Source organism: Daphnia pulex, chromosome 12 (assembly GCF_021134715.1).
Source record: "Daphnia pulex isolate KAP4 chromosome 12, ASM2113471v1".
NCBI lineage: Eukaryota > Metazoa > Arthropoda > Branchiopoda > Diplostraca > Daphniidae > Daphnia > Daphnia pulex.
This window is the reverse complement of record NC_060028.1, coordinates 7,922,102-7,949,200: the sequence shown is the minus strand read 5'-3', so window position 1 is coordinate 7,949,200 and position 27,099 is coordinate 7,922,102. Positions and strand designations below refer to the sequence as shown.

Sequence of the window (27,099 nt, the reverse complement as noted above, 5' to 3'; positions counted from 1 at the left end):
GTAATCAAACCCCCCCCCCACATCTTATAGTATAAACAATACATTTCTATCGGGTTACATCATCACACTTCCGATGCTCCTATCGATGACTCTTTCTTCCATCAGGGGACGGCTCATCGCCTCCAGCCCCATAATACCACACATATCGATAGCAATAGGATATCTTAAGTTACCTCTGACAATTGCCTTTCCCTTTCTTGTTTGTATTTTTACCCCCCATGTATTACATTACAGTTGTCGCCTCGATTGAAAATCAAGTCCTTTTTATCCAATCATCTCAAAATTCAGATAAGACAAGAGGACCAAGTCGATTATATCGAAGTGAACTGTGTACGCGACAGTGAGGAAAAAAAGGAAAATGTGTAAACACGTCGGTTAAAGTCTATACTGTTGGGGTATTATAAGGTAAAAGAAAAAAAGGCCAAACAGGGTCTGACAGCAGAAGGCTAGCAGCGCGAGGGGTCAAAAGAATATAAGGGGGGACTACTGGCACACAGGAAACGAAAAAGACATAAGAGAGGAGCCTCCGGAGAGACTCTCTTTCAACAGGTCCCCTGGTTTTATCTTATAGAGCGAAAAAGACACGACAAGAAGATGGCAGGGTAAGGAGGGGGGGAGGATGAAAGCCGGAAATGTTCATGTAACCTCTCTATTTTCCTTGTATACTTTTATCTACCTATTCCCCCCTCCCTGTGCTATTTAATTCTTTTCGAATGTCATCATTCCTTTATGCATTTCGTACGTGTTTACATTTCTTTTCTTTTTCTTTTAATGTTCTTTTATTATTATTTTTATTGGTATATAATACTAATGAAAAGAAAAATGCCCTTGGATGGCGATCAAAGTTCTGTTTTCCTGCTCTTTTTCTTTTCCAAATGAATGACGAAAATATCAAGAACTGCTGGTGTGGGGGGGGGGGAGATGAGTGTAAATATCGATATGCCAAGTCGAGCAGAACGTTTTGAAAAAAATTCCGGGCTAGAATAAAGAATCAAATCGTTAAACTCGGCGGAACAGAACAACTTTGCTGGTCGGGAATAATGTTACACCTGCCAATGTGTACAACTGGCCAGGTAATTGGAGTGTGTGTGTGGTGCTAAGGCTATATCGCCTTAAATGGTTTTTGGCGTCTTTTGTAAATTGTAAATGAAATCATCAAACGAAGGCTAAGACCATCCATCCATCCATCTAGCGAATCTAACAGAGCTAGAGAGAGATAAACGAATCCGGAGTTGAAATGTTACTTAAACGAGATAGCTTGGAACCACGGAGCATAGTCGAACCTTGGAATGATGGATAAGGAATCGGCCAGCATCGACGTCATCATCCCCTCCCGAAAACTGTAAGACACACGCAACAACTATAGTGCCTGGAGGAGGAGGTTTTTAAAAAGAGACGGACAAATTTGGACATGGGACGACGCGTGGGTTAAAGGAAAACCCAGCCAATGGGGAGCCGGCCAAAAGCCGTTGTTGCAAAAGTGCTGGAAAAACTGTGTTTTTTTCTTCTTCTTTTGAATTGATGGCGCAGAGTGAATTGGCAAAGATGAAAGGAGCTGGATAACAATAATAATAACGGCCCAAAAGGAATAGAGAAAGGTGGGTGACATCAACGCCATAACCAACAGCCAACCTCGCCGCCAGACTCCTAATAATCGATAGATACATTTTGGCAAAGCCCAAGGACAATCTCCACCCAAATAGTACTAACGAATTGCGTGTCCTTTTGATTCAATTATTTTCTTGTGTTTTGAGTTGCGCCCAACGGGCCGTGATAGATTGGATCAATACAGTCATGAGTCGTTAACGAGATGTGGCCATGCAAAAATAACCGAGAAAAAAAGACGAGGAGGAAAATGGTGGAAGGAACATCTTCATTTTGCGGCATTTGCGGCCGCTTAAAACCACTTTGGCGAAACAAGAAGAAATAGAGAGAGATGAGGTTGTCCTTATTCTTCTTTTAAAAGAAGAAGAAGAAACGTGTGTGTGTGTTAAGTAGGTCGACTGACGCGAGCCGTCCGTATATGTAAACGAGGAAAGAAAAAACGGCCATAAGAGATCGGCTGCTCCTAACATATAACAAGGAGCCCCATAGTTCCGAAAAAAGCCAAACGAAAAAAGAAGAAATGCCGGAATATGATTCCCATCTAACCCAAATTCTCTATCTCTCTACTATGCGGGAGGTTTTTCTTTCTTTTTCGAATTGTTTCCACATAAAACAATAGAAGAATACAGGTGCAAAAATTGGGGGCTTACCTTCTTTCATGTTGTTTGGTTTTCTTTTTTCTCTACCGGGGAAGAAGAAGAAATTGACTTTTTCAGAAAATCCAAAACTTTGCTGCACTAATCCAAAAAATTTGGGGGTTTTTGACTCCTCACTCCGCGAAGCTCCGGGAGTGAGAGAGATGGATGGCGGATTTGAGCGTCGCCCCCGCTCCTTGAAACTATTTTCTTTTTCTTCAGAAAAATTGAATTTTTCTTGACGGATTAATAATTCCAGAAATAACTAAAATAAAAGTAGCGTCCGTGAGTGGTTATCTTCTGGCGAAAAAAAAATGAATTTGAATTTAAAGAAATAACGACGAGAGTGCGTGTGATACGCGTCTTGCCGACACGGTTTCACTTCGGCTACTAACTTGGCTGAGCAAAGTCTCGAGGCGTTAGCTCACTTCTCTACTCTTCGGCGTGGTGGTTGGTAGAAGAAAAGAGAACGAAGCGCCACGGCGCGGAGGAGATTGGTAGACAGGTGGGTGAGTCAAGCTGCTTGGCGTTCTTCTCTGATTATTTATTATGCATTCTCTTTCTTCTTTCTTTTCGCCTTCTTTCGTCACTTCTTTTTCATTTCCAGCAAGGCGTTCCTCCACAGTCACGTGACACTTTTCTATTGGCTGACATCTTGGAAAACAAACAAAAGTCGTCTGCTCTATTGAATTTAAATATTTAAATTTTCATTTCCAGTCAAAGAGTACTTTCCTATTGGCTGACATTGTGGGAAAAAAAAAGTCGTCTGCTTTTTTTTGAATTTAAATATTTAAATTTTCAACCCATGACAAATAAAAACGCGCCCTCCCTCCCAGGTTTTTTGATGAAATATTCTTTAACCCTCGTAATATAATTTCCGGAGTTTCAAGATATAAAAACTTTTTACAACAAAAGAAGGCGAAATCTGTTTTCTAAGAAAATCTTTCCTTTTGAAATCGTCTAAATTTATTTTTTTTAAAATCAACACGAGGGGAGAAAAAGGAACTCGGGTGTCCATCTTTTATTTTTGTGTTTTAATGGGCGTTGTACACACTTGTGTGAAAGAATACGACACAACGGACACACACCACTGGAAAAAATTTTCACTTTCAGCCATTTTCTTTTTTTGGAGGGCGAATTATTTTTAAAAAAAGAAAAAAGAATAAAACACAGCTGGTGGTACCGGTACCTTTTTTGAGTAGTTTTTCTGAAAAGAGACTGGCACATATGTTATCACATCTCCTTAAAAGTCTCGTGGGTGTATAGATGTAGGTTAGAAATCTCTATGCTCCGATAGACTCGGCCCAGGAGCAAAGATGTGAACGTTCGATATTGAGTTCGTGTGCCACATTAAAACTTTTTTAAAAGAATTTCACGCAAGTTTCCTGGTTTCCTCTCGAATTGGATGCGCACCTTTTGTCAATGTCTGAATACCAAATGATGTAGCGATTTGTGTATTGTCGTCTGCTGTAGGCCACCACGTGCATCCATAATTACGCCGCTTATTATTGCCCAAAAGCAGAAGTGCAACCTTCCATCTTGTTACATGTTATTAGATTTCGATTTAGTTTTTTGTAAATTTGTGTGTCAAAAGAGAAGAAAACAAATTTTTTGGTATTGTGTAAAAATCTCAAGGGCGCCAGAATTTAAAAAAGAAGAAGATGAAAAGCATAACACACGAAACCCACATAAATATTTTCTTTCAAGGTAGACAAACGAATATACATCTTTCATTCAAAATTCTCTATATAACAGAGGGGTGGAAAATGTTTTTAAAAAAAATGAAAGGGAAAAGAGAAGAGAGAAACCCATAACAAAACGAAAGTGATGGGGGGTATCTTTTCTTATAGCTATCCCCTGGACGACGACAACACGAAAATGGAGATTCACTTTTCAAGGAAAAAATAAAATAACAGGCCCATGTTATAACCGGCGTGCGGCTATATAATATTCCCGGCCGTTTTTTTTTCCCCTTAACTCCCCCCTTATTTTCTTAGTTTATCGAGTCTATAAAATATAGGGGTGGCTTCTTATGATGTAGAGTCGATACGCTTTGTTAAGATCGTCGTAAACACTAACTCAAACGTTATTATACATGTCCACAATAAACCCTCTGCGATGATTTTAAATAAATTACGTTTTGGTGTTTCAAATCAACCGCCTTCGCTGTTGTTACATTCTCCCCCCCTCCATGATGTGTCAATGGGTTTTTAGAAATAAACAAGTGACGTCCTCCGACCTTTTCGGTTGCATCCAAACGATGAGCTCACACCGCAAAAGAAGAGGGAGGATCTTTCATTCCGTCACGACAAAATCCCCCAAATTCTTTAAATGTTAAATACATTTTTATTTTTATTTTATTTTTTAAAGAAGAATAAAAGAGAAAAGATGGCGGCCCACACACAAGTTCATATTTAGCCAAAAGTGGCCTTCAGACCGGTGTGCACCACACAATCGAGATGATGAGTACATACGAAGGGCGTCGCCATCGAGCGTGCAGGGCCGTGACACGGCGACGATGGCCATCTTCTTCAGCGGGTAAACAAAAAAAAGAAGTTACTTATACTCAACTTTTTCTTTTTAAACGATGCCAAATACGTTTCGTTCTCATTCCCTTTTGAGCCGTTCAAAACGATAGGCCTACAACAAGAAGAAGAAGAAGCTACTGAACTCTTGGAACGATATTCGTTCCACTTTGCTGGTCGAGCGCAGAGTTCTAATAATATTAAACGGGACAAGAAAATAACAAACACGAATGACGTAAGGGACCTTACATTCTACCCGTTTCAACGTAAAAACGAATAAAGTTCGGGGAATATGAACCATGTCCAAAAATATATCTAAAAACGTTTCTCTTTTGTCTAGAAAAACTAACAGTTTTTTATATACTTATTGAAAAAACTAACGAAGGCAACGGATCTTTTATGGTGCTGTGCTGTTGGTGTTCTATAGCAGTTTCGCTATATCCACACAAATGAAATTAAAGTGTATAGCCTATGACTGGACTGCTGCTGCTAGCGCTGGAAGCTGCTAGATGGTGCAAGACCAAGGTGAGGTCACCTATCAGGAATGGCCAATAGCAGCGGCCTCCAAGTGTTCCAGCTCACACAAGTTTAGAGAGCCCAACCCTTTCGACACTTTCACTGCGAAAATTACAGAACCTTTTTCTTATTTTTTAACATTCAGCTTCTTGAAATCTAAGCATACTTCCCCCGCAAACGAATTTAATGCCAGCGCCATTATGCGTGATTCGGACATTTTTCTTTTTTTTTGGTTACGCAATGTATACACCGACCAATTTGATTCCTCCAACAGCAATTTCCTTAATTTCATGGCGGATCTATTCGTCAACCGATAACCGCCTTTATTTATTTCTGCAAGACGGCGGAGGGGGATATATAAAATAGAAACGTGATTAGTGACGGTCACTATATCTCTCTCTTCTTTTGAATTATATTCTAGAACTCATTGTACCTTATAGGACCAGCAAAGAGTGTAGTTTCCGGAGATATTCTCTTCTTTGCAGCAATCATCAGTCACGCACGAATCGCATAACTTTCGTTGGCGAGCCGATCCATCCGTAAATTTTTTTCTTTGAAAAAAGTAGAAAAATCAGAGTGCTGCTGCTGGTCAGTCGCCCTGGAATAACTTTGATTGAAATTCTTTTGTTCCGTGGTAAACTTAAAGCCAACGAGTAATTTCATCTCATATGCCATCGACATGTTTGTCGTTATGGTAACAAACCACCGTGAAATGGAGATTGCCATGCCAAGTCGGAGGCGCATTAAATCACATGACGTGTGTGGTGTCTTTTTTGAATTTTCTCTCATCAATTTTCTTTCGCTTTCCCGACTGTTTCTTCTTTTCCTTCTGCATAGGTTAACGATCTCGACGTTTTCAGTCAATTGACGGACTGTGTGATGGAAAACAAAACAGCCAGGAAAGATTATTCGTGTGTGCTGTTCAACTCTCGTCTATACCTTTTGAAGCCAAATCGTTTGTTCTTCCGCATCAAGACCGAAAAAAATGTTTTCTTCATGATCCTTATGGTGGGAAAATTTCTCACGGGAAAACGAAATTGCCAAGCGCATAGTCTTACACCTTTTGCACATCCTACGTACAACCATTCGAGTCTATAAAAAATGTATGTACAAAAGCGAAAGTGTAGTTGATATATCTAAATCTATAACTGTGAGACAGAAAGTAGGCAGGGCATCAGCAGTTGAATCTTTTCTATGAATAGCCGCCCGCCGGTTTTCCAAGGGGCGAGTGTAATTTGTGCAAGTAATTTGCCGACAAACGATCCGCGGGCCATTGGCTCTGATTGTTTTCGTCTTTTTATATATATCTAGACGAAAAATAAACCAGAAAAAGCAACAAGAGGAAGAATGTTTATAATATAATCCAGTCACGATCATCAATTTGAACTGGGCATTGAGCAACGTGCGATCTCCAGGTAACGTTTTTCGAATTTATTTTAATGGGGACGTGTATACTACTATAGCCAACCAAGTTCAGTGACATTTGCCACCATCCGGGACACGCTAGACAGTGTAACAAAAGGGCTCCGATGGTGGGGGGTCATCATCATCATTATACAATGAAAGAAAATCTAACCCAAGACACACAATTACTGGCATTGCGGGCGGTTTATGATGGCCTCGTCACGTCGACATCCTATCATCGAGCGTCTTCGGGACGAGAAGTTTCGTGAGACCCAGCACAGGACACCAGCAGCAACAACAAGGAAGAGCGGGGAACAATGCCTATACTTATTATATTATACGCCTACAGCAGCCTTGTGAGGTTATACGTAGAAAAATCTGTAGGCCTATTTTGTGTACAGCAGGACTTTTGTTTGTCCTTTGTGACGAGGTTATATAATCAAATTTAAGCACGAAAAAATTCTAAACACGAAAATTTCATTTGATTCGGTTCAATAAAACAACGGCAATTTCACACTATGTTGTATTATACGAGATCATATAAAAAGATAAGCGTTTTCAAGTTCGTTCATCCCACACGAAAAATGTTTTGTTTTTTTGAAAAAATCGCGCGCTTGATGGCTTGTACGACTACGTGTGTTGATCGTATATAAAACCGCCCGCGCAACAACAACAACAGCGTTCAAATATGACACATTCAAGAGAAATGATGGATGGATCGAAAAAACATTTTTTTCACCTGGTTATATTTTTATTTACAAGAAAAAACAACACATTCCTCGCATCATTTTGTTCCCTTTTGGCTATTACAACACACAACGGAATACAAATTTCTCTTTTCCTGTGTCCTTTTGGGCCCCCACCATCTATACACATATACAATTTAACAGAAACGTGTGTTTTCTTTCGGTCGTGTTTTTTGGCTACTCAATAAAAGTTTCTTTTTAGTTTATCGTGGAAATCGTCGCCATTTTTTTTTTTCGTTTGGGAAAAAGACTAAAAGGAACAAACAATAAAAGAGTATAAAACAAAAAAAAAACATATCCTGTTGAACTTGGGCAAGAATAAGAGAAAAGCTCTCCGCGGCGAAAAAAAAAACCTGAAGGTTAATGGAACTTACCTCATGGTTATAACGTTGAAGAATATAGCTGGAAGGCTTTTGTTTTACGTATATATAAAAATGTTTCTCCCCTTTTTTTTTATATTTTCGAAAAGGAGGAGCAACTGATTCAAATCTTCCCGCGACAGCACACACTCTCGCCTTCTTCTTCAGGTTTACCTCCTCATTGGGGGCCCCTCCAGGTGTTTCCAGAAAGAAGTTATCTAAGAGGTACACACACCATCATCCAACTCTTCTTCTCACAGGGGGAAAAAACGAAAGGGAAATGAACGCGCCTATAACACAAGAAAAGATAAATTGGTTCTGCTGGAGGTAAAGCTGATGGCACAGGGCTCTAGGGGGGCCAAAGTTCTTCTTCCTCTCTCGCTCTATTATCATCATTACACGTAGATATATACCTGCCTAGGTCGTAATGTATAACGAAAGGGAAAACGCGCGTGTGATCTCCATCCGCAGCACCAACCGGTTGCTGGAAGTTCTGCGGCGGAACCTTGACCTTTGCGTCCGAAAGGTCTCCTCCTGTAGACATCAATGCTGCTGCACTATGGCTGCTGCTGCTGTATTACATACCTTGGTGTCTCACCAGCATACCGTGTCCTCTTTGAGGTTGTTTGCTGGCTTTATATCAATGCGTTTGCTTCTTTTTTTTCTGTGTCTGTAGGATGAACCGTGCACAGCACCGGAGTTGTTATTTCTCAGATGTCTGTTTTTTCCCTTTGGATTTTTTGTTTAGCCTTGCCAAGACCGCAAAAGGTCGTCACTTCTCTGCTGGCATTTGAACTTTTTCAGGGCTATTTATTTTCTTTTGTTGGATATTGTTTGGAAGGCATATGTCTCCGGTTGTCAGCTATATAGCGTTTAAGTTAAAACATTCATTTATCGTCCTTAGAGCTAGGAGCGCTTCATTACAGGTTTAACTCTCCTTTCTTTCATCTGTTGCGGGGCGAACTTGAAGATGACGTTTTCATTTCAGGATTATGGTCTGCTAAATTATATGCAAAAGAGAAAAAGTCGTGTTGCCTTTTTTCTATAGTCGTTATACGAATTAGGAAAACAGCCAGACGTTATTTTTTCCCTTTCGTTGGCATGTGGTGAAAAAAAAACCCCAACTAATCTGATGGGAGATGAAAAGAAAGAAGAAAATGAATGCCCAAATTCATTCTGTCGCATTTGTTCGCTCCTAATAAGATGGCCAAAAGCAAGCAAAAAAAAAGATAATTTTAATTCACCGACAAATTCCCCAGGCAAACTTCTTCTCCGCTGGTCTGCAAGTTGTCTCTTTTAAAATACAATCAGCAGACACTCTGTGCTAAAAGAAAACAAGTTTTTAGCCTTGATTGCTGGATATGGGAAGAAGCGCAACCGAGGGCGTCGTCCGCCAGGGTTTTATCGTGCGGTTCTCATCTGGAAAAATTGCGAATTACTATCATTTTGGGATGATTGCCAGCCTCTGGAATAAAGTGAATCGATCCAACAACCCCAGGTAGAAAATTCAAGCAAGCACGAGATGCGTTTAAAAATCGGTTTAAATCAAAAGAGTCAAAAGTCAAAAGTGTTGTAGCGAACGAACCCCCCACAAAAAACTTCTAGACATAAATAATTCAAATTTTTTTGTTTGAAGCTTCTTGACCGTCACGTAAATTGCGTTACGTATATATATCTCTCCCGGATTCTTCTGGAGACTTGATGTCCAGCCTAAAGGCAAATGGTGAAAGTCTCTTCCTTAACACTTTGGTGGTTAACTATGGAAGAACATGAAATCCCGGCGTTCATGAATTCTCCGTGAAACTAGCGTATAAGATGGTTCTTGGGTAGCCTGAAGGTTACATGATTATCGTGTAAATTTTTCTTCGTGACTTTCTCGTTCAGCAATTTATGGCGTGAAGAATACGCCAACGCCATCTATCCGTGGCTATTTGAACTGTGACTTTCTCGTTCGGCAATTTTTCGCGTGAAGAATACGCCCACGCCATCTATCAGTGGCTATTCGAAATCATTCAAATTACTACAAAATTTGTCAATCAAATTTAAACGATTTAATTGGTTCAGTACGAGAATCCGGATTGATAAATAACTACCGGAAAATAGAATTTACAGCAATAAGTGTCGTATTGAGACGAAGTGATGTGATCGGATGTCCCTGATGCGCTGTCAGAGTTTGTCTGGGAGATTTCCTGCTTTCCTGTTAATGCGGATCAATTCAAATAATTCAATTAAATGTTATGAACAATGCCACATTACCTCTTGGAATACTATGAGTTGATACAAACTTTTAAAACTAATTTTTGTATTTAATTTGTATTCAGATATCCAAGTTATGGTTTCCGCAAAGCTTTCGTTGTGAAAGGCCGAAGAGCGAGCAGCGAGGAGTGTATACAATATGTCACCGAATTTCTAATTAAAATCGTATTTAAACTAAAATGAGTTAATTATTTTTACAGTTCTGACAAACTATATTGACAAAATGTTAAACTTTAATGTAAAAGGCAAAAAATGTTTTACACGACCTTGCCAGGGATCGAACCTGGAATCTCTTGCTCCGTAGGCAAGCGCCTTATCCATTGGGCCACAAGGCCACAAACAAGTGTCACTCTTTGTCCGTAAAAATACATGGTGAATATCAAAGACTTGTCTGCACTGATAGTCTTGTAACATTTTGAAGCTTTAATGAATTCTCGTCTGAAAAGTTAAACATAAGACGTTAAAATATTTTGCATACAAATAATTGTTCGTGAGAATTTCACCCACAAGTTGTCCCAATATTAAATTTACGTTAACAAAATAAATTATCAACTCGAATCCATTTATCTTATACAGAATTTTCTAGGCACTGAGTAAAACTTTGGAATATGAATATCCATTCCACAAATAAATAGTCAATCGCAGTTTATTACTAATGTCCTACGGGGAGCATTAGTTTATTTAATAAGAATTTCACACACGATAGGACACAAGAGGCAGGAAGTGAACACGGCAGGGAAAAATGGCATTCCTTGTTTGTTTTGTTTTTCTAATCATACCGAGTCATCTCGCATGAAAACGAAGAAAAAACTGTTAAATAATTCGCTTTGAAAGCCGAGAAAAAATCAATAAAGAGTGGGGTGAAGACGAACAATTCGGAGTATAGTTAGGAATATGAAAATCCGAGTGCTTTACAACATAGTCAATACTACATCTCCGGAGGTAAATTCAAAAGTTCTCACACGATTTCAATTAAACTATCTAAAACAAAGCTAATCCTTGGTAGGAAAGTTGAACGGTCAAATCTCGATTATTACGATCGATTTTGGTTTAGATTTGACAAATACAAGTGCTTCAATTCAATTTTGGGGTGATGTTCAAATAGGGCTGCACGATTTTGACCTTCGCCTTTCTTGACCCAATGCGCGTAAACTCGAAATGCGCAGGCATCAATAACCTGAAATAGGCGAAGAGAGAAAATATGAATTCATGCAGTCCATTAGTCGACTGTCTACACGACACCACGTTATAGATTTTTTTTTTTTACCTTTCGAACAGCTTTCATACGATATGGATCGCGTCGAGCAACCAAAATGGACAAAGGCTCCGGCGTGAATTTCAACCGCCGGATGCGGACCATTGACTGAACGCATAAAATGCCAAAGCGGAACATCCGGCGTGCGTTAAATACTCTTCCTTGATAGTGCTATCAATAAAAATGATCGATTAGACAATAAATGAAAATGGAAAGAGATTTTGCGTCCATTCATGATTTGGGCCGTTAATTTTATCTTAGATTAAATCAAGTAACACAACCGTAGTTTCTGATTTAAAGCAGACATTATCTTAGAATTTAGACAGATGGGGGTCTGAACAAGTAGGGAACTCACGGTCGTTCCAGGTGCTCCTAACCCAGTCGACGAGGAAATAATGCTGAAATCATCGGGTCGCTGTCATCAAAATCCCCCACAAAGAACACCACAGCAAATGCAGCACATGTCGATATTTTTTTTGGAGGGGCAGCAACAAGAATAAATTAATTTAGATACTCCACACGGTCATAGCGAGTTATGACGTTCGAAACGAACATTCTGCTTAGTGGCCATTCAATTCGGTAAAGCACAAAATATGCTTCTACACTCCATACCAATACGATGAAAGGGGGAACTTGATATGTTAGGGAAAAGCTTCGCTGGGTGTGCTACTTGACTAATTAAAAATCTTATTACGACAAAAAGCGAGGGTAGGGAACCAAGACAATAACGGTCAATCGACACTAGAAGCACTTACACATTAGTGATTACGCGACATATAAAGAAAGCTATATTAAAAGATATTTTACTTACAAGAACTTGGAAAAATTCGTGCTTCAATGCCTCGTCCACTGTGAGGCGTCGCTTAGGATCAACGACGAGAAGCTTAGAAATGAGATCTTTGGGGGCGTCTAGATTGTAACATTATAGATCAAATTAGTACAAAATAAAAAGATACTTTTGGCAATCTAATTTTACCTGTTATGTCATCCCATTCAGGCGAGGTAAAGCTATAACGGCCTTCCATAATGTTGCGCAACATCACCATTTGTTTTCGATGCCAAAACGGGGGGCAACCAATTAATCTGTAGTACAACAATAACATCGATCAGCAAAGAAAAAGAGATTTCTTACATTTGATATAACTTACAGGGTGAACATGATTACTCCACAAGCCCATCTAGAGATTTAAAGTTCACATGATTAGTTTGATTACAATACTTAAGATTTTTAAAATAAAGCCTCACATATCAACTTCCTTGCCATAGCCATCAAGCCCCTCAAACATGTTTGATTTGAGTAGTTCAGGTGCAAGATACCCAGGTGTTCCAACCAACTCTAAAAAGTGTTGGTTTTGTAATTAAAATGATGGCAAATAACTCAATCCACTTAAGTAATATATTTACCATACAACTTTTCCCCAGGATTCAATATTCTTGCAAATCCAAAATCTGTCAATTTGACATTCAAGCTGTCATCCAGAAGAATGTTTTCTGGCTTAAGATCACGATGGGCAATATTCAGTCTATGAACATGTTGCAGGGCTTCAAATAACTGCTTCATAATGTACCTTTAAAAATGTTTATATAAAAGCAACCATAATTTGAACTGTATGATATTACATACTTGGTTTTCTTCTCAGAGAGGGTAACAACACTAGTAAGGTAATCAAAAAGTTCCCCATTTCTACACAACTCGAAAACAAGAAATATGAATGTCTCAGATTCAAAAACATCATGCAGTTCAACTAAAAAAAGAAACAATTAAATTATTTTTTTGTTTGTCTATAACATTTCCCAAAAATTCTTACTGATATAAGGATGTCCAGCTACTCTGCGTAAAATAGCAATCTCTCTTAGAGTAGCTTCTCTCATGGCAGGTCCTTCTATTTCAGAAGGATCACCATTAATGTCCATGATTTTGCACGCATATTCGCGCCCAGTTTCTTTTTCCACACACCTCCTCACAGTGGAACTCACACCTCTAAAATAAAAAATGTATGACAATGTTTAAAATGTATCAATGGGGGTAAAATGTGGACATGCATGGACGCACCTTCCAAGTATCTCCTTGGGCTCGTACTTGGCGTAAAATTCTTTCGCCACATCTTGTGAAGGGAGAGTGTCGTCTGTTTCGTCTCTCGCCATCACAACTTACAAAACGAACTAATTTTTACAATTTATCTATCCAACCTTAATCAATGGACGAGAACAACGTGAACTTGAAGGGTCTCTTAAAGGTCGTCTGTTACGTAGTCGTGAGCAAAACAAAAGCAAAAATAGTCAACGAAAACGAAAGCAAGTCAACGACATCTATGATCAAAACTTTATTTTTCCTTTCAGGTTTAGCATAGCATAGCAAGCAAAATAGCATTTTAAGTATATCACTTTAGCGACTCTTTATCTCTCTGATGCCATATTATTCGCTCTTTCAGTGGAAAAAAATATATTGTGTAAAAACCAAGCAACAACAACATCCTCTTTCTTTGTTTTTACATTACACAAGAACAGATTTCAGACTTGTACGATTCGCCCAACGTTAGGATCACAAAAGTCGCAACCTTTTAATACATTTGAAATTTTGAATATATAATATGAGGCATCGGTGTTAAGGTGAATGAACAACCATGTAAGTAACTCAGAAAAGTTGGACAAGATATGAGGTACTGCCGTCTTTCCATTTGGGATCTTCGGCTACCGTTGAACGACACATTGGGCATGTTCTTTCTCGATCCAACCACATGGACAAGCAGTCTTCGCAGAAGATGTGTTTACATGAAAGAAAGATTGGTTTCCTGTATCCATCGTGACAGATGGGACACATAGGGCCTGCGTTCTGAAGTTGTTCATTGGAAGGATGAGCCCCATAGCGCTGAATTATTAAGAAAAAGAAAAAATATTACATTCCAATAATGAGTGAAATGACGATGGTTCGATCTTACCGTGCTTTGAAGCAGTTTTGAAACTGAAAGCTTCCATTTTCTGACGAGCTTGATAGCTCTATAAGCTTTACAGGTTAAATATATCCCACACAAACAGACTCCAACGAGCGTATCATAGAAGAAAATGCTTGAACTTTCACTCGACTGACTGTTAAGAAGGTAGTGAATCCATGGTGGTACTGCTGCTAGGGCTCGGTAGAGGTGAGAAGATCTTTCGATGAAAGCGAAGCATTTTCCCTGGAAACAATAAAGAAAATCGTTCAGCAACAATAAAACATTAAAAAATTTAGTTTTCTCACCCGTCGAGAGATAGGAAACACGGCAATTGGAATGGCGGTAAGAATGCCTTTGAAAAGAACAGTAGCTAGTTTCAAAATATGGTCGGTTGTCGTCACGGCCCAAAATAAATTGGCTAGTGTTATTGGAGCGGAGTTAGGCATGAAAACCAAAAGACTAACATAAACATAAACAAATAAATTGGTATTATTATGAAATCAAACATACATTTCTTTTTTAGACAAACCTGTGGTATAATTCATTGTCGCCGCACAAAAAGTGCACAAGTAACACGCACGCAACAATATTTAGAGCTATGATTCCTAAAGGTTTCAATTCTCTCTTCCCTTGCTTAGAAACTTCCCTCTGTACAGTTCTATCAGCATGGATAAAAGTCACGACCAAAGCCAGAATAACAAGTATATCTAAGAAAAATGACAAGATTAATTAATATACATGTGAGCACAGTTATATAATAAAAATTGTTCTATTTACCTGAAGTATGTTTGTAAATTTCCTTAAATAAAATTAGGATTAAAAAAGGAATGTAAGCTAGAAGTGTCTGCAGAACACCATACATTTCTGGATTCTGTTCCAAAAATTGGTTGATTGCTGAGAATGGATTAGTTGATACATTGGGGGTGGCCTGAGTTGTAGGCGGGGTGGAAGGAATAGTCTGTTCATTTGAAGGTGATTGGTTTGAAACTGGATTATCTGAACCAGATATGTCTACAGTAGTTTCAATACTGTTGACTGGTTGTCCTTGACCAGGAGGTTCTGTTAGACTTTCTCCTTGACGTCCTTGCTGTGATCGCTGACCTTGCAGCCATTGTGAGAGAACTATTTGCTGATTATTGCCTTGTTGTATTTGAAATCTCCAGGAAGGACTAAATCATAAAACATGTAAGGCAAAGTTAAGGAATCAGGAAGTAAACATACTACCTCCCAAATGTGATTTGAAATGGAGGACTAGGAGGTGGTGGTCTACTTCCCATGTTTTCAAACTGCGTCAGCCTAGAAATTTGTAGGTCAGTTAAGAATTCATCCCATTTGAAAAACAAATATTGAATTACCTCTTTTTGCATATAAATCACACTCATGCACCAAAACTTTTCATTCCCCTCAATTGATATTCCTATTCGGCGAATCTTGCAGTAGATAACTCGGTACTTCAACTTTTCCGTTAAGGGTCAGATGATCATAAACATATACAAACAAGTAAACTGTGTAAATGCCGAAAACAGGCCAAAGTCACAAGTTTTATAGATTAAATCGTGTTACGAAATACTTTGGCACAGATAAACTTATACGTCAGCTAATTTTATTTAGTTTGAGTCTTTTACGTGACACGCACTAGTTCAGTCTTGAAAAACTTGCATCAGTTTATCTAGTAATGGTGAATGGTGAATTTTTGTTGTTTTTTTCACGATTTTTAACGCCACCTGCAGGTCGGAAGTGGATACGCCAAAATATTATTGGTTTAAAGGTTTCTCAGATGGCGCACTTAGTATTTTGCGGGTGTGTAGGTAACTAAATTGTCTGCCGCTTTCTGACAAAACATTTGTGATTTGGCGCGAATTGAACTCACGTGCAGTCGTGAATCCCGCATGACTACTTCTGCAACTTACTCGATCCAAGTCAAAAGTGTAAAATAAAACTATAGATTATTATTATTCCATAACTAGATACAAAATTAGGTCCTGTATGCGTTCGTGTTGTAATTAATAATGAAGAAACCAACGAAAAAAGATATTTATGGTCTTGGTAGACACAAAGTCTTAGAGTGCGACAAGACTGAAAATGGTAATGAACTGCGTCTTGTTGTTTCCCCATTAGACGAGACATACAAAACGAAGAAAATTTGCATGCTAAGAGACTTTTGGTAATGATCAAATTGATAGGTTTAGCTGATGGGAGTAATTTCTAATTTTTGTCTGTTTTCATTCAGGCTAGACACTGCTATCAAAGTGGGTGATGATGTCCATATACATGCAGATTGGTATGAATCATTTGATGAAAACTTTGAAAACTATGACTTGGCTATTGTTGATAGACAAAGTGGTCTCATCGTTGTCAAACCAGACCTGTTAGTGTCTGGAACTTCAGTTGTCTCTTCACTCTTTTGTCAACGCAAAGCAGTGCTTTCTGAAAGATTTCGTGGAATTGAGCCTACAAATCAGGTTATGCTCAATGGAACTATAGTCCATCGCCTTTTACAAAAAGTATGCAATTTTTTATTATTAAATTAATACTGTGTCATCAATATTGAATTTATGCCTTTATTTGCATTAGGCATTAATAGAAAAAACTTATGACACCTCTTCACTAAATAAAATAGCTGACAAATTACTTAGCGACCCTTCGACTATTCACGATCTATATGGGGCGAATATACCTAAGAGTCATCTGAAAAACAGTGTTTCCGAATACATTCCTATGATCAAAAATTTCATCGATAAGTACATCAATGCAACTCGACCCTGCGAAGTAAGCAAAAGAGACAACAGGCAACAGGTTGTCGGAAAAAGCGGGAAGTTTGGAAATTCCCCGACTATGTGGGACGGTCAAATCGATTCCGTCTGTGATATAGAAGAGAATATGTGGTCTCCATGGCTTGGCGTTAAGGGAAAGGTGGATTTTACTCTGAAGGTTGTAAACCTATTTCTATTTTTAAAAAAAGTTTATTCTTAACAAAATTATTTTAAAATTTTAAATAGGTTAACGATAAAAAGCTTGGACGAGTCAAGATGCCTTTAGAGTTAAAGACTGGGCGTTCGTCCTTCTCCGCGGAGCACAAAGGACAAGTTACTCTTTATTCAATGATGATGAACCAGCAGACCGGTGTTAAAAAAGCAACAGATGAAAATCCAGGTGGTTTATTACTTTACCTCAAAGACGGTGCCATCCAACACGTACCTGCCGGCCATAGCGAGAAACAGGGTCTCGTTCAGTTGAGAAACGAAATGGTCAAGTACTTAACATCGCCTACCTCGATCTCGGAAAACGGAGAAATCTCCGAGGGTCAACTTCCTTCACGAATTGATCGCGTGAATATGTGTGCTTCATGTCCATTACGGGTTGAATGCACCGTCTATCAGGTAAGATCTTTAATTCTGTTGTAGAAAATGTCTTGTCAATACTAAAATAAATATTTCCCGAAAAGATTGCTGAAGATGCCGACAATGAAAGCATGTCTTCGACGCCCTTACCTCTCGAGTCGGTTGCTCATTTAAGTTCTGCATATCAGGACTACTTTTTACATTGGTCGAAAATGCTGCGACTTGAATCTGAAGAATCCCAGCATCGTTCTCGTTCCATCAGCGATATTTGGTGCATAGATCCAGTTGATAGAGAAGCTCAGGGAAATTGCATCAGTTTTCTTAAGGTATTCCTCTTTCTCTTATTTTTTTTTTTCACTTTTCCGTTATAAACATTTGTGATGTCTTCTCAAGGTTCAAGATTGCCTTGCGTCGCAAAATCCTACCTCAGATTTCAATCAATATACAATCCAGCTTATTCCGGTTAATCGCAGTCATCTACCTATTAACACATTACTGCTACGAGGTGACAGCGTGGTGCTCAGTACTGATAAAGAAGTGGCCGTTGCCACTGGCTGTCTAGTTGACATCAGTCCCAGTTCTATTACTGTCTCTACCGACCGGAATGTTCACAATTGGGATCGAAATTTCGAGGTGCTTATTGAATCGTGTCACACTGGAAAAATGGCAACAGCTAATATTTTCTTTTGCATTGTTTAGGTCCTCCACTTGGATAAACTTGAGTATCAAGGCGGCCAAACGCTCTTATATTCGAACCTCAGTCGACTGATGGCAAACAATGCAAATGCCGTCCGGCTGCGGGAGTTAATCATTGATAAAAAAGTTCCTGTTTTTAAAGCCGGCTTGCCGAAAAGTTTGCTTGAAGTTTTCTGGCCCGTTTTGAAACCCTTGAATGGATTCCAGAGAAGAGCTGTGCTAAAAGCTCTGACTTGCGAAGATTATTGCCTTATCAACGGTCTACCCGGCACTGGAAAGACTTCTCTCATTGTGGCTTTGATACGACTGGCCGTCCTGCTTAAACAGTCCGTACTCCTGACGAGCTACACTCACTCGGCCGTCGACAACGTCTTGCTCAAGCTCTGCCAATTTAATGATGTGGAGTTTGTTCGGATCGGCCGCGAGCATCGCACCCACCCTTCCATATTGCCCTACAGTGCCGAAGTCAAAACCCAAACTTGTCACACAGTGGAAGAGTTAGAAAATGTTTACAGGTAAATCGACTGAGTTATTTTTTCTTAATCAAAATTTTTAATCTGCTATGTGTTTAAAATTACAGCGTGCCAGTGGTAGCTGCAACTTGCCTAAGTGTCGGCCATCCAGCTTTAATTCGTCGCAGATTCGATTTGTGCATTGTCGACGAAGCAGCTCAAGCCTTACAGCTGGCTGTCATCGGACCACTTACTGCAGCCAAAAGATTTGTTCTTGTTGGCGATCCTCTTCAACTCCCACCAGTCGTCCAAAGTCGATCAGCCAAGTAATTATTTTTATTTACTCTCTAAAATTAAGCATTAAAATCAATTTCCTCAATGGAAAACGTGTATTTCTCGATCTCGGTAACTCGAGATTTCAGTCAACGCTGGTAGGAATGCAATGATTTGAGGGGGAATTTAATGGAATTCAAGTGTTCGTGATGGTTGAAATGCTGGTTACGGCAGATTTTGGTCCGTTCTACCAAGATCGTACTACCACGGAGCCGTAAGGAGCAGCATAAGGAGCATAGTGGTACGACGGGTAAGGATAAGGCGAGTAGGCATAACTGTATGGGCTGAATGGAGCAGGTGCAACTGCGTGTCATAATTCAAATAGGATAAGTTAATTGTTAAAAAGACAATTTAAAATGTAAAAAGCGGTTTACCTGGAGCGACGTGGCCTCCAGCATGTTTCACTACTGTCGGTTTCTCAACTGTTTTTATTGAAGAAAAATTGCTCAGTCATGATGTACTTTTTGAGGGGGGGGGGTGATTTTTAAATATAAAATTACTCACCCTTCACCAACGGGGTGGACGGCGCAACATGAATAGGTGCTACCGGAATTGGTGCGGCAGCAACTGCGATAAAAATAGACGGTTTCAAGAGAAACTCGACAAAGAATCAAGAATTGTGCTTACTGGCGATGGGAGCGTAGCTAATCGGGACTTTGGGTGCTTTTCCCACAAGAGGCAGAAGTGGTCCGTTAGAAGGGGCCAAGGAAGAGCGGAATCCGTTCGCATCTGCGATGTAGTTGTTAGTCACGACGCTTCCGTCCGGATTAGAGTAACTGCATTGTACCGTCAACATTAAGATTTTTTTTTTCCCCTTTACGAATAACATTTATTTGCTTACGTGTATGATCCGCGAACGATGCCAAATGCGTCCTTGGTCTCACTCCGCACTTGGTTAGGTTCGTGATAGCCAAAAGAATACTGACCCAGCTCGTCTTGAGCATGGTATTTACCCTGAGTGGCCACTGGAACAGGTCCGTACTGTACGTACGTTGGGCTAGGAACAGCTTGAGCGGCAGCGATCGCCAAAACAATGCAAATCTGTTTAAGAAATTTTATTAATTTCATAGTCAAATGTGAGACTCTTAGAGTGAATCAAGAATTTACCAAGAACTGCATCTTTGTGGAGAGAGTGGACTGGTTGAGCGTAAGAAATGTATTGTGGAACTGAATGTAATTTCATCCGCTTCACGCCCTTTTTATACTTGCGCGTTGGTTGAACTCACTCGATCCCTGTCCTCCCTTTTCTCTTTAAAAGAAAAGGAAATCACCACAAAACAAATTCAAATCTTGAAAACTCCGCCTCTACCTTCGGACTCGATTGAGGGACGAGACTATTGTGCTACAGTTCTTTGCGCATCGCTGGGTCTTCAGTTTGTTGTTCACGCCTTTCTTGGCGTAACCTTGAATTCTTTCGGTTAATGGGAATTTACCTCACTGTCGGGTTCCGGATCTAGGGCTTAGGAATCGCTATTATTAATCTTTTGCTATCCATTTTTATTTTTAGGGGGGATTTTTGTTATTTGAATCGTCGTGATCGTACTCTTTCGCTTGTTGATTATTCAGTTGCGGATTACAGATAGGATTTACCACAATTCATATATTTTTGGTAAATTATTGAACTGGTTGCCTTGTAAGCGTTTAAGGTATTCGTTACTTGGGGATTTACTTTTAATTTTTACTCCATCACGAAATGTATTGCATGCACTACCTACTCCATGCACTACCTTTGACATCACGACTAAGGAATTTGTTTTTAAAAATTTATGGACTAAAACTCGACCGCGCCCTTGAAGACCGAACGACCGGAGTGAGTCATGGCAGAGATCCGCACATGCAGCTGTTACTTAGCTCATTGACTCTAACAATAATTTTGCCAGTTGGTTTTTCCCATTCTTCAAACTGGCTTATTTTCCACTCTGGTATCTTCCCATGCTTCCGGATCACGAATATAATGGTTTTTTGCCCTTGAACATTCTCCTACCGACGAATTGTCTTATTAGTTTGATTGTGTTAAAGTCTTACTGTCGCTCTAAATGTGGGAAAAAAACAGCAGACTCTATTTGGCGGTCGAGTGCGTGACCCCTAAGCTCGGAATAACGTCTGATCTCATGGTAGACGCCCAAAGTCGTGATGATTTTTTTCTCCCGCACATGTTCTTCACGGAACTTTGCAACATCGCGTCTCCTTTCAGCTTTAATAAATCTCTTTGCCGGCTACTCATTTAATATTTAGTAAGAGTTGTCGGATGAAATAAGTCTCGGGAAGGAATTGTTTTATTTCGTTTTTATGACTGAATCTAAATCTATCACTTATTTCACAGATCGTTGGGCATGGATGAATCGCTTTTCGTGCGGCTAAGTCGGGTGACGCCCAGTGCCTCCGTGACTCTCAAACTCCAATACAGGATGTGCGGCCCGGTCAATGTTTTGGCCAATAAATTGACGTACGGAGGCGAGTTGGAGTGCGGCAGTGAAGAAATCGAACAGGCCACGCTCCAGTTGCCTTCCCTTACTTCCATTCAAGAAAAATATGCTGACCGGCCGTGGCTTCTCTCGGTCATTAAACCGGGGTTGCTTCATGCCGTTGTCTTCCTCGACACGAGCTTACTGGGAGCCATCAAAGCTAATCGTTCGGGCAACGAAAGCGATGAAAGTAACAAGTCGCCCGTCAACCATCTGGAAGCCAACTTGGCCATGCTGATTGTGCAAGCATTACACGGCAGCGGCTTGTCGTACGATCAAGTCGGCATCATCGCACCTTACCAGTCGCAGGTGCAACATTTGAGAAAGATGGCCATCGAGACGCCTGAGCTGGAAATCAACACGGTCGACCAGTACCAAGGTCGTGATAAAGAAGCCATTATTTACAGCTGCACCAAGAGTGAATCTGACGCCGACTCGATGATCAAGGAAGGCGCTCAAACTATTCTGCATGATATTAGACGTTTGACGGTGGCTCTGACACGAGCAAAGCACAAATTGATTGTCATCGGTGACGGTGACACTCTTCAGCGGTATCCACCCTTTGCCAAGCTGCTAGCCTCCCTCGAATCATCTCAGCGCTATCAACTCTGCCCCGGAAAGGATCATCTTTAAATGCCTCAATATGGTCTCCTTAGGTCGTAAGACTTTCCTTTTCTATTCACGAATGCCTTTTTTAAAATTCCAATTTCAATTCCAATGTTATTGATGTAACCACAAATTTTCAATTCTTAATTCTTCTTTCTCCTTTAGCATTTCGGAACTTTTTTTAAATTAAGGAGTTGTGAGGTTTGAAAAAATTTTCTCGTTCTTTTAAGTTGCCATAGTTGTTGCCATTTTGAAACATTCAATCAGGATTCTACGTACCTCTTTTGCCTGTAATTCCTTGGTAGAATAAATCCAATCGAAATTGTAAATTGCTTTGTTTTAAAACGCGATTTCGATTTATGCACGATCACGACTCATCATCCATTGTATTTTAACTGCGACATGGGAAACGAGAAGGGAAGGTATTTTTACTTAATTCTGAATGTTGTTTTTGTTTTTGTTTGATTACCAAATAGCACTCGCACCTCTCACAGCGATTAGAAATTAGACTTTTATAGGAGATAGGATTAATAGACTGTATTGAGAGGGAGAGTGTCAGTTTTCTGTGAGCATTCTTGGATACAGAATGGTTTGTATGTCCTCCCTATTGCGTCTTCCTCGATTGGTGCGAAATCGTGGAGTATTTTACAGGTTCAGCAGTACATTGACGAGTAATCAAGAAAAGGAAATTTCGTTCGCTGACCATCGCACTGCCTATGCCCATTTGAGCCGCGCTGAAATTCTAAGAGCCTGGATCGTTCTCAAGTTATGCTCTCTCGATTTTCTATTGCAAAACAGCTTAAAGGTAAAATTTATAATTTGAATTTTTTGTTCCTTTCGAAAGTTTATTTTTTTTTAATTTTCACCTCTAGGTACTTGAAACCAGTAAACGAGTCTTTGGGCGAGGATTGTTAGAAAAGATCCTTCGTCCAACCCTATACGATCAATTTGTTGCTGGAGATGATCCACAGTCGCTGAAAGAAACGGCAAACAAGTTAAAACAGCTTGGTATCAAACTAATGATTCTTCCTTCACTAGAAGAAGATATCGGACAAAAAAGTGATCAAAAGTAAATCAACTAGTTTATTTTTTTAAAAAGGTTTATTTTTCTCTATTTATTGTAATTACATTTTCCAGTCGCTACAATGATAATGTGGAAGTTACACTGAAGTTAGCCGAAATAGCTTATCAGCATGGAGGTCCCCTTTCTTGTCTCCAAACGAAAATCACCGCATTAATCAGTGCCGACTTGTTGGTAAATGTTCCCAATAATAATTTTATTTTCCGTTTTAACTTGCATCGATTACTTTTTCTTTCTAAAATAAAGCTGAAAATAGCGGAACGCAATCGGGATAAGGAAGATCAATTTTGCACGATATCGTCATGGGCAAATTATATGTTGGGCGGATCATTCACTCCCGTCTCGTATCTCAATAAGCAAGAAAACATTGAATTGGAAATGGGCCTTGAACGGTTAAAAAGCGTCGGCGCATTTGCATCCGGACTTCAACTACGTTTACTTGTTGACGGTGAGTTTACTTATCTGAACCAAGCCATCTCAATCGCCGCTTTATCCATGGCTGGCGCTTTTAATCAAACAAGACCTGTGGTTTGGAATACCTATCAGTGCTATTTGAAGGTAAAACTGATTGCCCTTTTTTAGTTATACAAAGTTGAAATAAACTAACTGAATTCTGGATCAGGACGCCTTTGACAAGATCTGTGGCGAATTTGATGTTGCCCGGCGAATGGGAGTTGGATTTGGAGCTAAAATCGTAAGAGGTGCGTACCTGGAACGCGAGCGCCTTTTAAGTGCTGAAGGAAACTATCCTGACCCGACAAACCCATCCTATGAAGCGACTTCCGCCGTTTACGATAGGTATATTTGAAGTATAGTTGAGATTAAGGAAATGCCAGCATGACTGTTATTTTGTAAAATGAATCCAGGGTGGTGCAGCATATGGTGGAACAAGTTGCCGCCCTTGGAGGACAACGTTGTAATGTGATCGTTGCTAGTCATAATGAAACATCTGTATTAAAAGCGCTGTCGAAAATGGGATCGTTGGGTATTCTACCCACAGACAACACTGTCGTTTTTGGTCAAATTTACGGAATGGCCTCCAATATCACCGTGAAACTAGGTATATTGTTATAGCTAATCATTACGACATTAATTAAATTTTCACGATATCGTTTTTCTTGTAATTGACAGCTTCTGAAGGATACATTGTGTATAATTCCGTGCCGTATGGTTCGCTATTTGATGTGCTGCCTTACCTATCACGTCGGGCAACGGAGAACCGCGCGGTTCTCAAAGGCACTAGACGGGAACGGACGTTATTGGCACGGGAGCTGAGGGCTCGTTTTCTTGGTTTTTGACTTTGCGATTAGGTTTTAACATCTAACAAATTTTTGTTTCATTTTTTAAAGCATTTTTTTTATTTCATAGCATACTCAACAACGTATTAAATTTAATGGTAGAATGCTGTTAAGACGAATCGCTTTGAGGAGCGAAGTTTTAGCTTCTGTGTAGTCTCGAATTAGATAGTTAGCGTCACTGTATATTTCGACGTAAAAAAAAAGAATTATCGGTATTGGTGAGTTGTTATTTCTACTTCCACTTTTGCACGCATTACTGCATGTTTTACCCGGAGTTCTCACGTAAGCCTACTTTATGGCTAAGAAGGAAGAATGTATTTTCACGCGTCTTTTGAAAAAAGAAGCAGTGAAAAATTCCAGTTACTTTGTAGGATACACTAAATTGCCTAGTAATAGATCACCGAGATTTTTCAAAAGTAATTGACGTTACAATTCATCAACCTATCGAGACTAAATCCCTGAATCTTTAATCATGGTCTAACATGATCCTGTTAGACCATACTTTAATGTTAAACAAAATATTGTTCCCCAAGAAAATATTTTATCAGTGTACTACGGGCATGTGAACTGTGAAGTGATGGCAATAAAGTAACTATAGGAGTTTCCTGTCCATTGTTGGCAGCTGGTAGTTGAGTTGCATCATTGCAACACAAATATTTTAAATCTAAGTTACGTAGCTATAGCTATACCAAACTTAGAGTAGTAAACCTATCTATTATTGATTTTGTGAGAATTGCGTAGCAAATAGCAAGTAGATGAAAGAAATTTGATTCTCTAATTTTGGCCGAAACAGCACCTATTGAGCAGTAAGGTCATTAATCTACAATCATGAATCAGTGTGCGGTGTCTACTGGACTTAAATGACGTAAAACTTACAGTCGTGAAGGAACTGACAGTGGTAACTGGTAAGTAAACATGCTTTTCAATTTATTTTTTTGTGGTTCGTCCTTCGCAAGCAATAGCACGATTTCTCAACATAATTGCCATGCAAATGATCAAACTGCCCAGCAAACAGTCCACTGCTTGCAAATGCTGAGCCACCGTGACCCTAATGATCCATTCACCCTTTTTCCTTTCGTTGTTTGACCAATTTTTAAATGGGCTAAACTATCCTTGCTTGTAAAGCTCAATGCGCATATCCGTTATGATCTTATTGACTTGATATGGTATAGAATTTTGAGATCATAAATAATCAAAAACGGGATTTTTACGGTGGCGCTTAACGAGAGGACCGCAAAGCTCGTGCTTTTTGCCTACCTTTTTGAAGAAACGTGCGAGTTTGAAATATGCGCTAAATATTTTTGGGTTTGATTGACCGTCTCTACACTACAGCCATGTGACAGATATAGCCTACAATTGAGTGGCGCCACTTTTTTTTCAAATGTCAAGTTATTTTTGTTTGGGATTTCTTGGCACGGTGCATCAGGGTCGGGTGAGCTAATGGGTTTATCAAGCACACGCCTTTGCTGCATTCTCTAAAAGTCCGTTGAGAATATTAAGTTCAATGTTATTGTGACCAACAACCGGCGGGTTATTTTTGCGATATGAAATTCTAACTTAATTCGAATTATTAACGCGCAGAGTGAGGGGAAACTAGAGGCGTGATTGACAATTTTGATTGTCCCGAGAAGGTAAAAGAATAAGTTCATGAAGTACCATAATTTTTTTTTGTTCGTTATAAAGAGAAAGTAAAAGATCTAATCATTAGAGTCGGGCCCACTTCATTTCTTAATGCCTTGATATGTGATCCTTAATCCGTTTGCTTGGCAAACAAATAATCCGACTCAATCTAAACGTTTCTTCTTTTTATTCCGATTCAGAGTCAATTGCCGATTTAATGCATTCAAAATTCAAAGCAATACGCCTGCTAAACTCTTCCTGTAACATCCAACCCATAAACTGGAATCGAAACGCGGATGGACCGGAAACTGCGAGACCAGTAATGTGATTGACAGTTTTAATTGTACGCGGGAGAAACGACTTGAACTGCTGCGGGACCGGATGACTGATCACTTGAATCATCAAATGTCGGCGATACGTCGCTGCATAAGTCACCATCAAAGGTATTGCCAGCAACTGGGAGGTGTTTATACTTGGTAAATACAGGGCTAACTGAATCTCGCAAAGTCAAGTAGGGGAAGGCAAAAAAATCAGATTCATGTCCTTGACAACTTCAATGTAATGTCTTAGGAGTCCTTAATTCGAATTTAAAATAAGATTACAGCGTCAACTAACGACGGCGGAGGCAAATTCTGCAGAAAATGAGACTCTGTTTTTCTTTTCAGAAATGATTGTAGGTAGGGACGAGTACTCACATCAAGCCAACAGTGGATCATCAGGAGTTACAGACAAGCGGATGAATCTTGCGGACAAAATGCTTCTACCGGACATAGGAACGGGAATAAGTGCGGATCCGAGGCGCACATATCCGGGGACCATTCTTCAAGAGAGTTTCGTTCAGAAAAGTTACACTATAGTTTTACCTTCTCATTTGGGTGTAACGAACGCCTTGGCCTCATCTGAACGAGCTCCAACAGTTCACAGTTCGTCAACTCTTGAGAACAAAACATGGAATTTAAGTAGGAAACCCAGG

General features: G+C 39.6%; 6 protein-coding genes and 1 non-coding gene across 48 annotated transcripts in view; 2 read left to right on the top strand and 5 right to left on the bottom strand.

Moving 5' to 3' along the window:
• The window catches only part of LOC124208529, a 67,576-nt gene extending 64,907 nt beyond the window's left edge, over window positions 1-2,669 (bottom strand). For 39 of the 40 annotated variants that reach the window (XM_046606302.1, XM_046606304.1, XM_046606310.1 and 36 more), the window contains exon 1: window positions 2,256-2,669. In XM_046606302.1, the coding sequence (XP_046462258.1) occupies window positions 2,256-2,265 (10 nt within the window). In that variant the 5' untranslated portion in view covers window positions 2,266-2,669. The remainder of the gene's footprint in view (window positions 1-2,255) is intronic. The other variant, XM_046606323.1, reaches the window with a different exon arrangement.
• A 7,639-nt stretch (window positions 2,670-10,308) lies between these two features.
• On the bottom strand, window positions 10,309-10,381 carry Trnar-acg. The gene has a single exon. It is a non-coding gene; the product is annotated as a tRNA-Arg (tRNA).
• Window positions 10,382-10,674: 293 nt separating this feature from the next.
• Window positions 10,675-13,586, bottom strand: LOC124209784 (phosphorylase b kinase gamma catalytic chain, skeletal muscle/heart isoform-like). Of its 2 annotated transcripts, XM_046607976.1 has the most exons (11): window positions 13,355-13,586; window positions 13,110-13,282; window positions 12,926-13,046; window positions 12,706-12,869; window positions 12,547-12,637; window positions 12,450-12,479; window positions 12,278-12,384; window positions 12,113-12,210; window positions 11,657-11,716; window positions 11,314-11,472; window positions 10,675-11,223 (listed from the first exon to the last, which is right to left on the bottom strand). In XM_046607976.1, the coding sequence occupies exons 1-11, from the start codon at window positions 13,444-13,446 to the stop codon at window positions 11,080-11,082; spliced, it is 1,239 nt and encodes a 412-aa protein (XP_046463932.1). In that variant the 5' UTR covers window positions 13,447-13,586; the 3' UTR covers window positions 10,675-11,079. The 2 variants fall into 2 exon arrangements, with proteins under 2 accessions (XP_046463932.1, XP_046463933.1); XM_046607977.1 differs by lacking the exon at window positions 11,657-11,716 and having other exon boundaries at window positions 13,355-13,581.
• Window positions 13,587-13,612: 26 nt separating this feature from the next.
• Window positions 13,613-15,732, bottom strand: LOC124209783 (RING finger and transmembrane domain-containing protein 2-like). Its single transcript, XM_046607975.1, has 7 exons — window positions 15,590-15,732; window positions 15,459-15,530; window positions 15,012-15,403; window positions 14,764-14,941; window positions 14,540-14,693; window positions 14,241-14,477; window positions 13,613-14,170 (listed from the first exon to the last, which is right to left on the bottom strand). Exons 2-7 carry the CDS (start codon window positions 15,509-15,511, stop codon window positions 13,937-13,939), a joined length of 1,248 nt encoding a protein of 415 aa, XP_046463931.1. The 5' UTR covers window positions 15,512-15,530; window positions 15,590-15,732; the 3' UTR covers window positions 13,613-13,936.
• A 198-nt stretch (window positions 15,733-15,930) lies between these two features.
• On the top strand, window positions 15,931-22,456 carry LOC124209781 (DNA replication ATP-dependent helicase/nuclease DNA2-like). Its single transcript, XM_046607971.1, has 9 exons — window positions 15,931-16,398; window positions 16,465-16,738; window positions 16,809-17,165; window positions 17,234-17,614; window positions 17,680-17,901; window positions 17,969-18,208; window positions 18,275-18,786; window positions 18,852-19,049; window positions 21,380-22,456. Exons 1-9 carry the CDS (start codon window positions 16,244-16,246, stop codon window positions 22,152-22,154), a joined length of 3,114 nt encoding a protein of 1,037 aa, XP_046463927.1. The 5' UTR covers window positions 15,931-16,243; the 3' UTR covers window positions 22,155-22,456.
• Window positions 19,094-20,317, bottom strand: LOC124209785 (cuticle protein 6-like). The gene is made up of 6 exons (XM_046607978.1): window positions 20,164-20,317; window positions 19,898-20,097; window positions 19,684-19,832; window positions 19,561-19,623; window positions 19,431-19,478; window positions 19,094-19,359 (listed from the first exon to the last, which is right to left on the bottom strand). Exons 1-6 carry the CDS (start codon window positions 20,173-20,175, stop codon window positions 19,244-19,246), a joined length of 588 nt encoding a protein of 195 aa, XP_046463934.1. The 5' UTR covers window positions 20,176-20,317; the 3' UTR covers window positions 19,094-19,243.
• Window positions 22,457-22,587: 131 nt separating the features above from the next.
• On the top strand, window positions 22,588-24,721 carry LOC124209782 (hydroxyproline dehydrogenase-like). Of its 2 annotated transcripts, XM_046607972.1 has the most exons (8): window positions 22,588-22,932; window positions 23,000-23,196; window positions 23,265-23,382; window positions 23,455-23,766; window positions 23,831-24,006; window positions 24,075-24,268; window positions 24,340-24,518; window positions 24,577-24,721. In XM_046607972.1, exons 1-7 carry the CDS (start codon window positions 22,714-22,716, stop codon window positions 24,504-24,506), a joined length of 1,383 nt encoding a protein of 460 aa, XP_046463928.1. In that variant the 5' UTR covers window positions 22,588-22,713; the 3' UTR covers window positions 24,507-24,518; window positions 24,577-24,721. The 2 variants fall into 2 exon arrangements, with proteins under 2 accessions (XP_046463928.1, XP_046463930.1); XM_046607974.1 differs by having other exon boundaries at window positions 22,595-22,932; window positions 24,340-24,721.
• Window positions 24,722-27,099: the final 2,378 nt, after the last annotated feature.

Excerpts from the sequence above, each read along its gene's own strand:
- LOC124209785 (XM_046607978.1), bottom strand. Across the intron at positions 19,479-19,560 it reads GTCCACCCCGTTGGTGAAGG|TTGAGAAACCGACAGTAGTG; the intron begins GTGAGTAATTTT and ends CAATAAAAACAG. Across the intron at positions 19,360-19,430 it reads TGGAGGCCACGTCGCTCCAG|TTGCACCTGCTCCATTCAGC; the intron begins GTAAACCGCTTT and ends TATGACACGCAG.
- LOC124209781 (XM_046607971.1), top strand. The coding sequence starts at position 16,244 with ATGAAGAAACCAACGAAAAAAGATATTTATGGTCTTGGTAGACACAAA. Across the intron at positions 17,615-17,679 it reads TTGAATGCACCGTCTATCAG|ATTGCTGAAGATGCCGACAA; the intron begins GTAAGATCTTTA and ends TTTCCCGAAAAG. Across the intron at positions 18,209-18,274 it reads ATTGGGATCGAAATTTCGAG|GTCCTCCACTTGGATAAACT; the intron begins GTGCTTATTGAA and ends TGCATTGTTTAG.
- LOC124209784 (XM_046607976.1), bottom strand. The coding sequence starts at position 13,446 with ATGGCGAGAGACGAAACAGACGACACTCTCCCTTCACAAGATGTGGCG. Across the intron at positions 12,480-12,546 it reads TATGGCAAGGAAGTTGATAT|ATGGGCTTGTGGAGTAATCA; the intron begins GTGAGGCTTTAT and ends TTAAATCTCTAG. Across the intron at positions 12,385-12,449 it reads GGAGTAATCATGTTCACCCT|ATTAATTGGTTGCCCCCCGT; the intron begins GTAAGTTATATC and ends GTTGTACTACAG.
- LOC124209782 (XM_046607972.1), top strand. The coding sequence starts at position 22,714 with ATGGTTTGTATGTCCTCCCTATTGCGTCTTCCTCGATTGGTGCGAAAT. Across the intron at positions 23,767-23,830 it reads CCTATCAGTGCTATTTGAAG|GACGCCTTTGACAAGATCTG; the intron begins GTAAAACTGATT and ends ATTCTGGATCAG. Across the intron at positions 24,007-24,074 it reads ACTTCCGCCGTTTACGATAG|GGTGGTGCAGCATATGGTGG; the intron begins GTATATTTGAAG and ends AAATGAATCCAG.
- LOC124209783 (XM_046607975.1), bottom strand. The coding sequence starts at position 15,511 with ATGGGAAGTAGACCACCACCTCCTAGTCCTCCATTTCAAATCACATTT. Across the intron at positions 15,404-15,458 it reads TTTCAAATCACATTTGGGAG|TCCTTCCTGGAGATTTCAAA; the intron begins GTAGTATGTTTA and ends TTTATGATTTAG. Across the intron at positions 14,171-14,240 it reads CAAAACTGCTTCAAAGCACG|CGCTATGGGGCTCATCCTTC; the intron begins GTAAGATCGAAC and ends TTAATAATTCAG.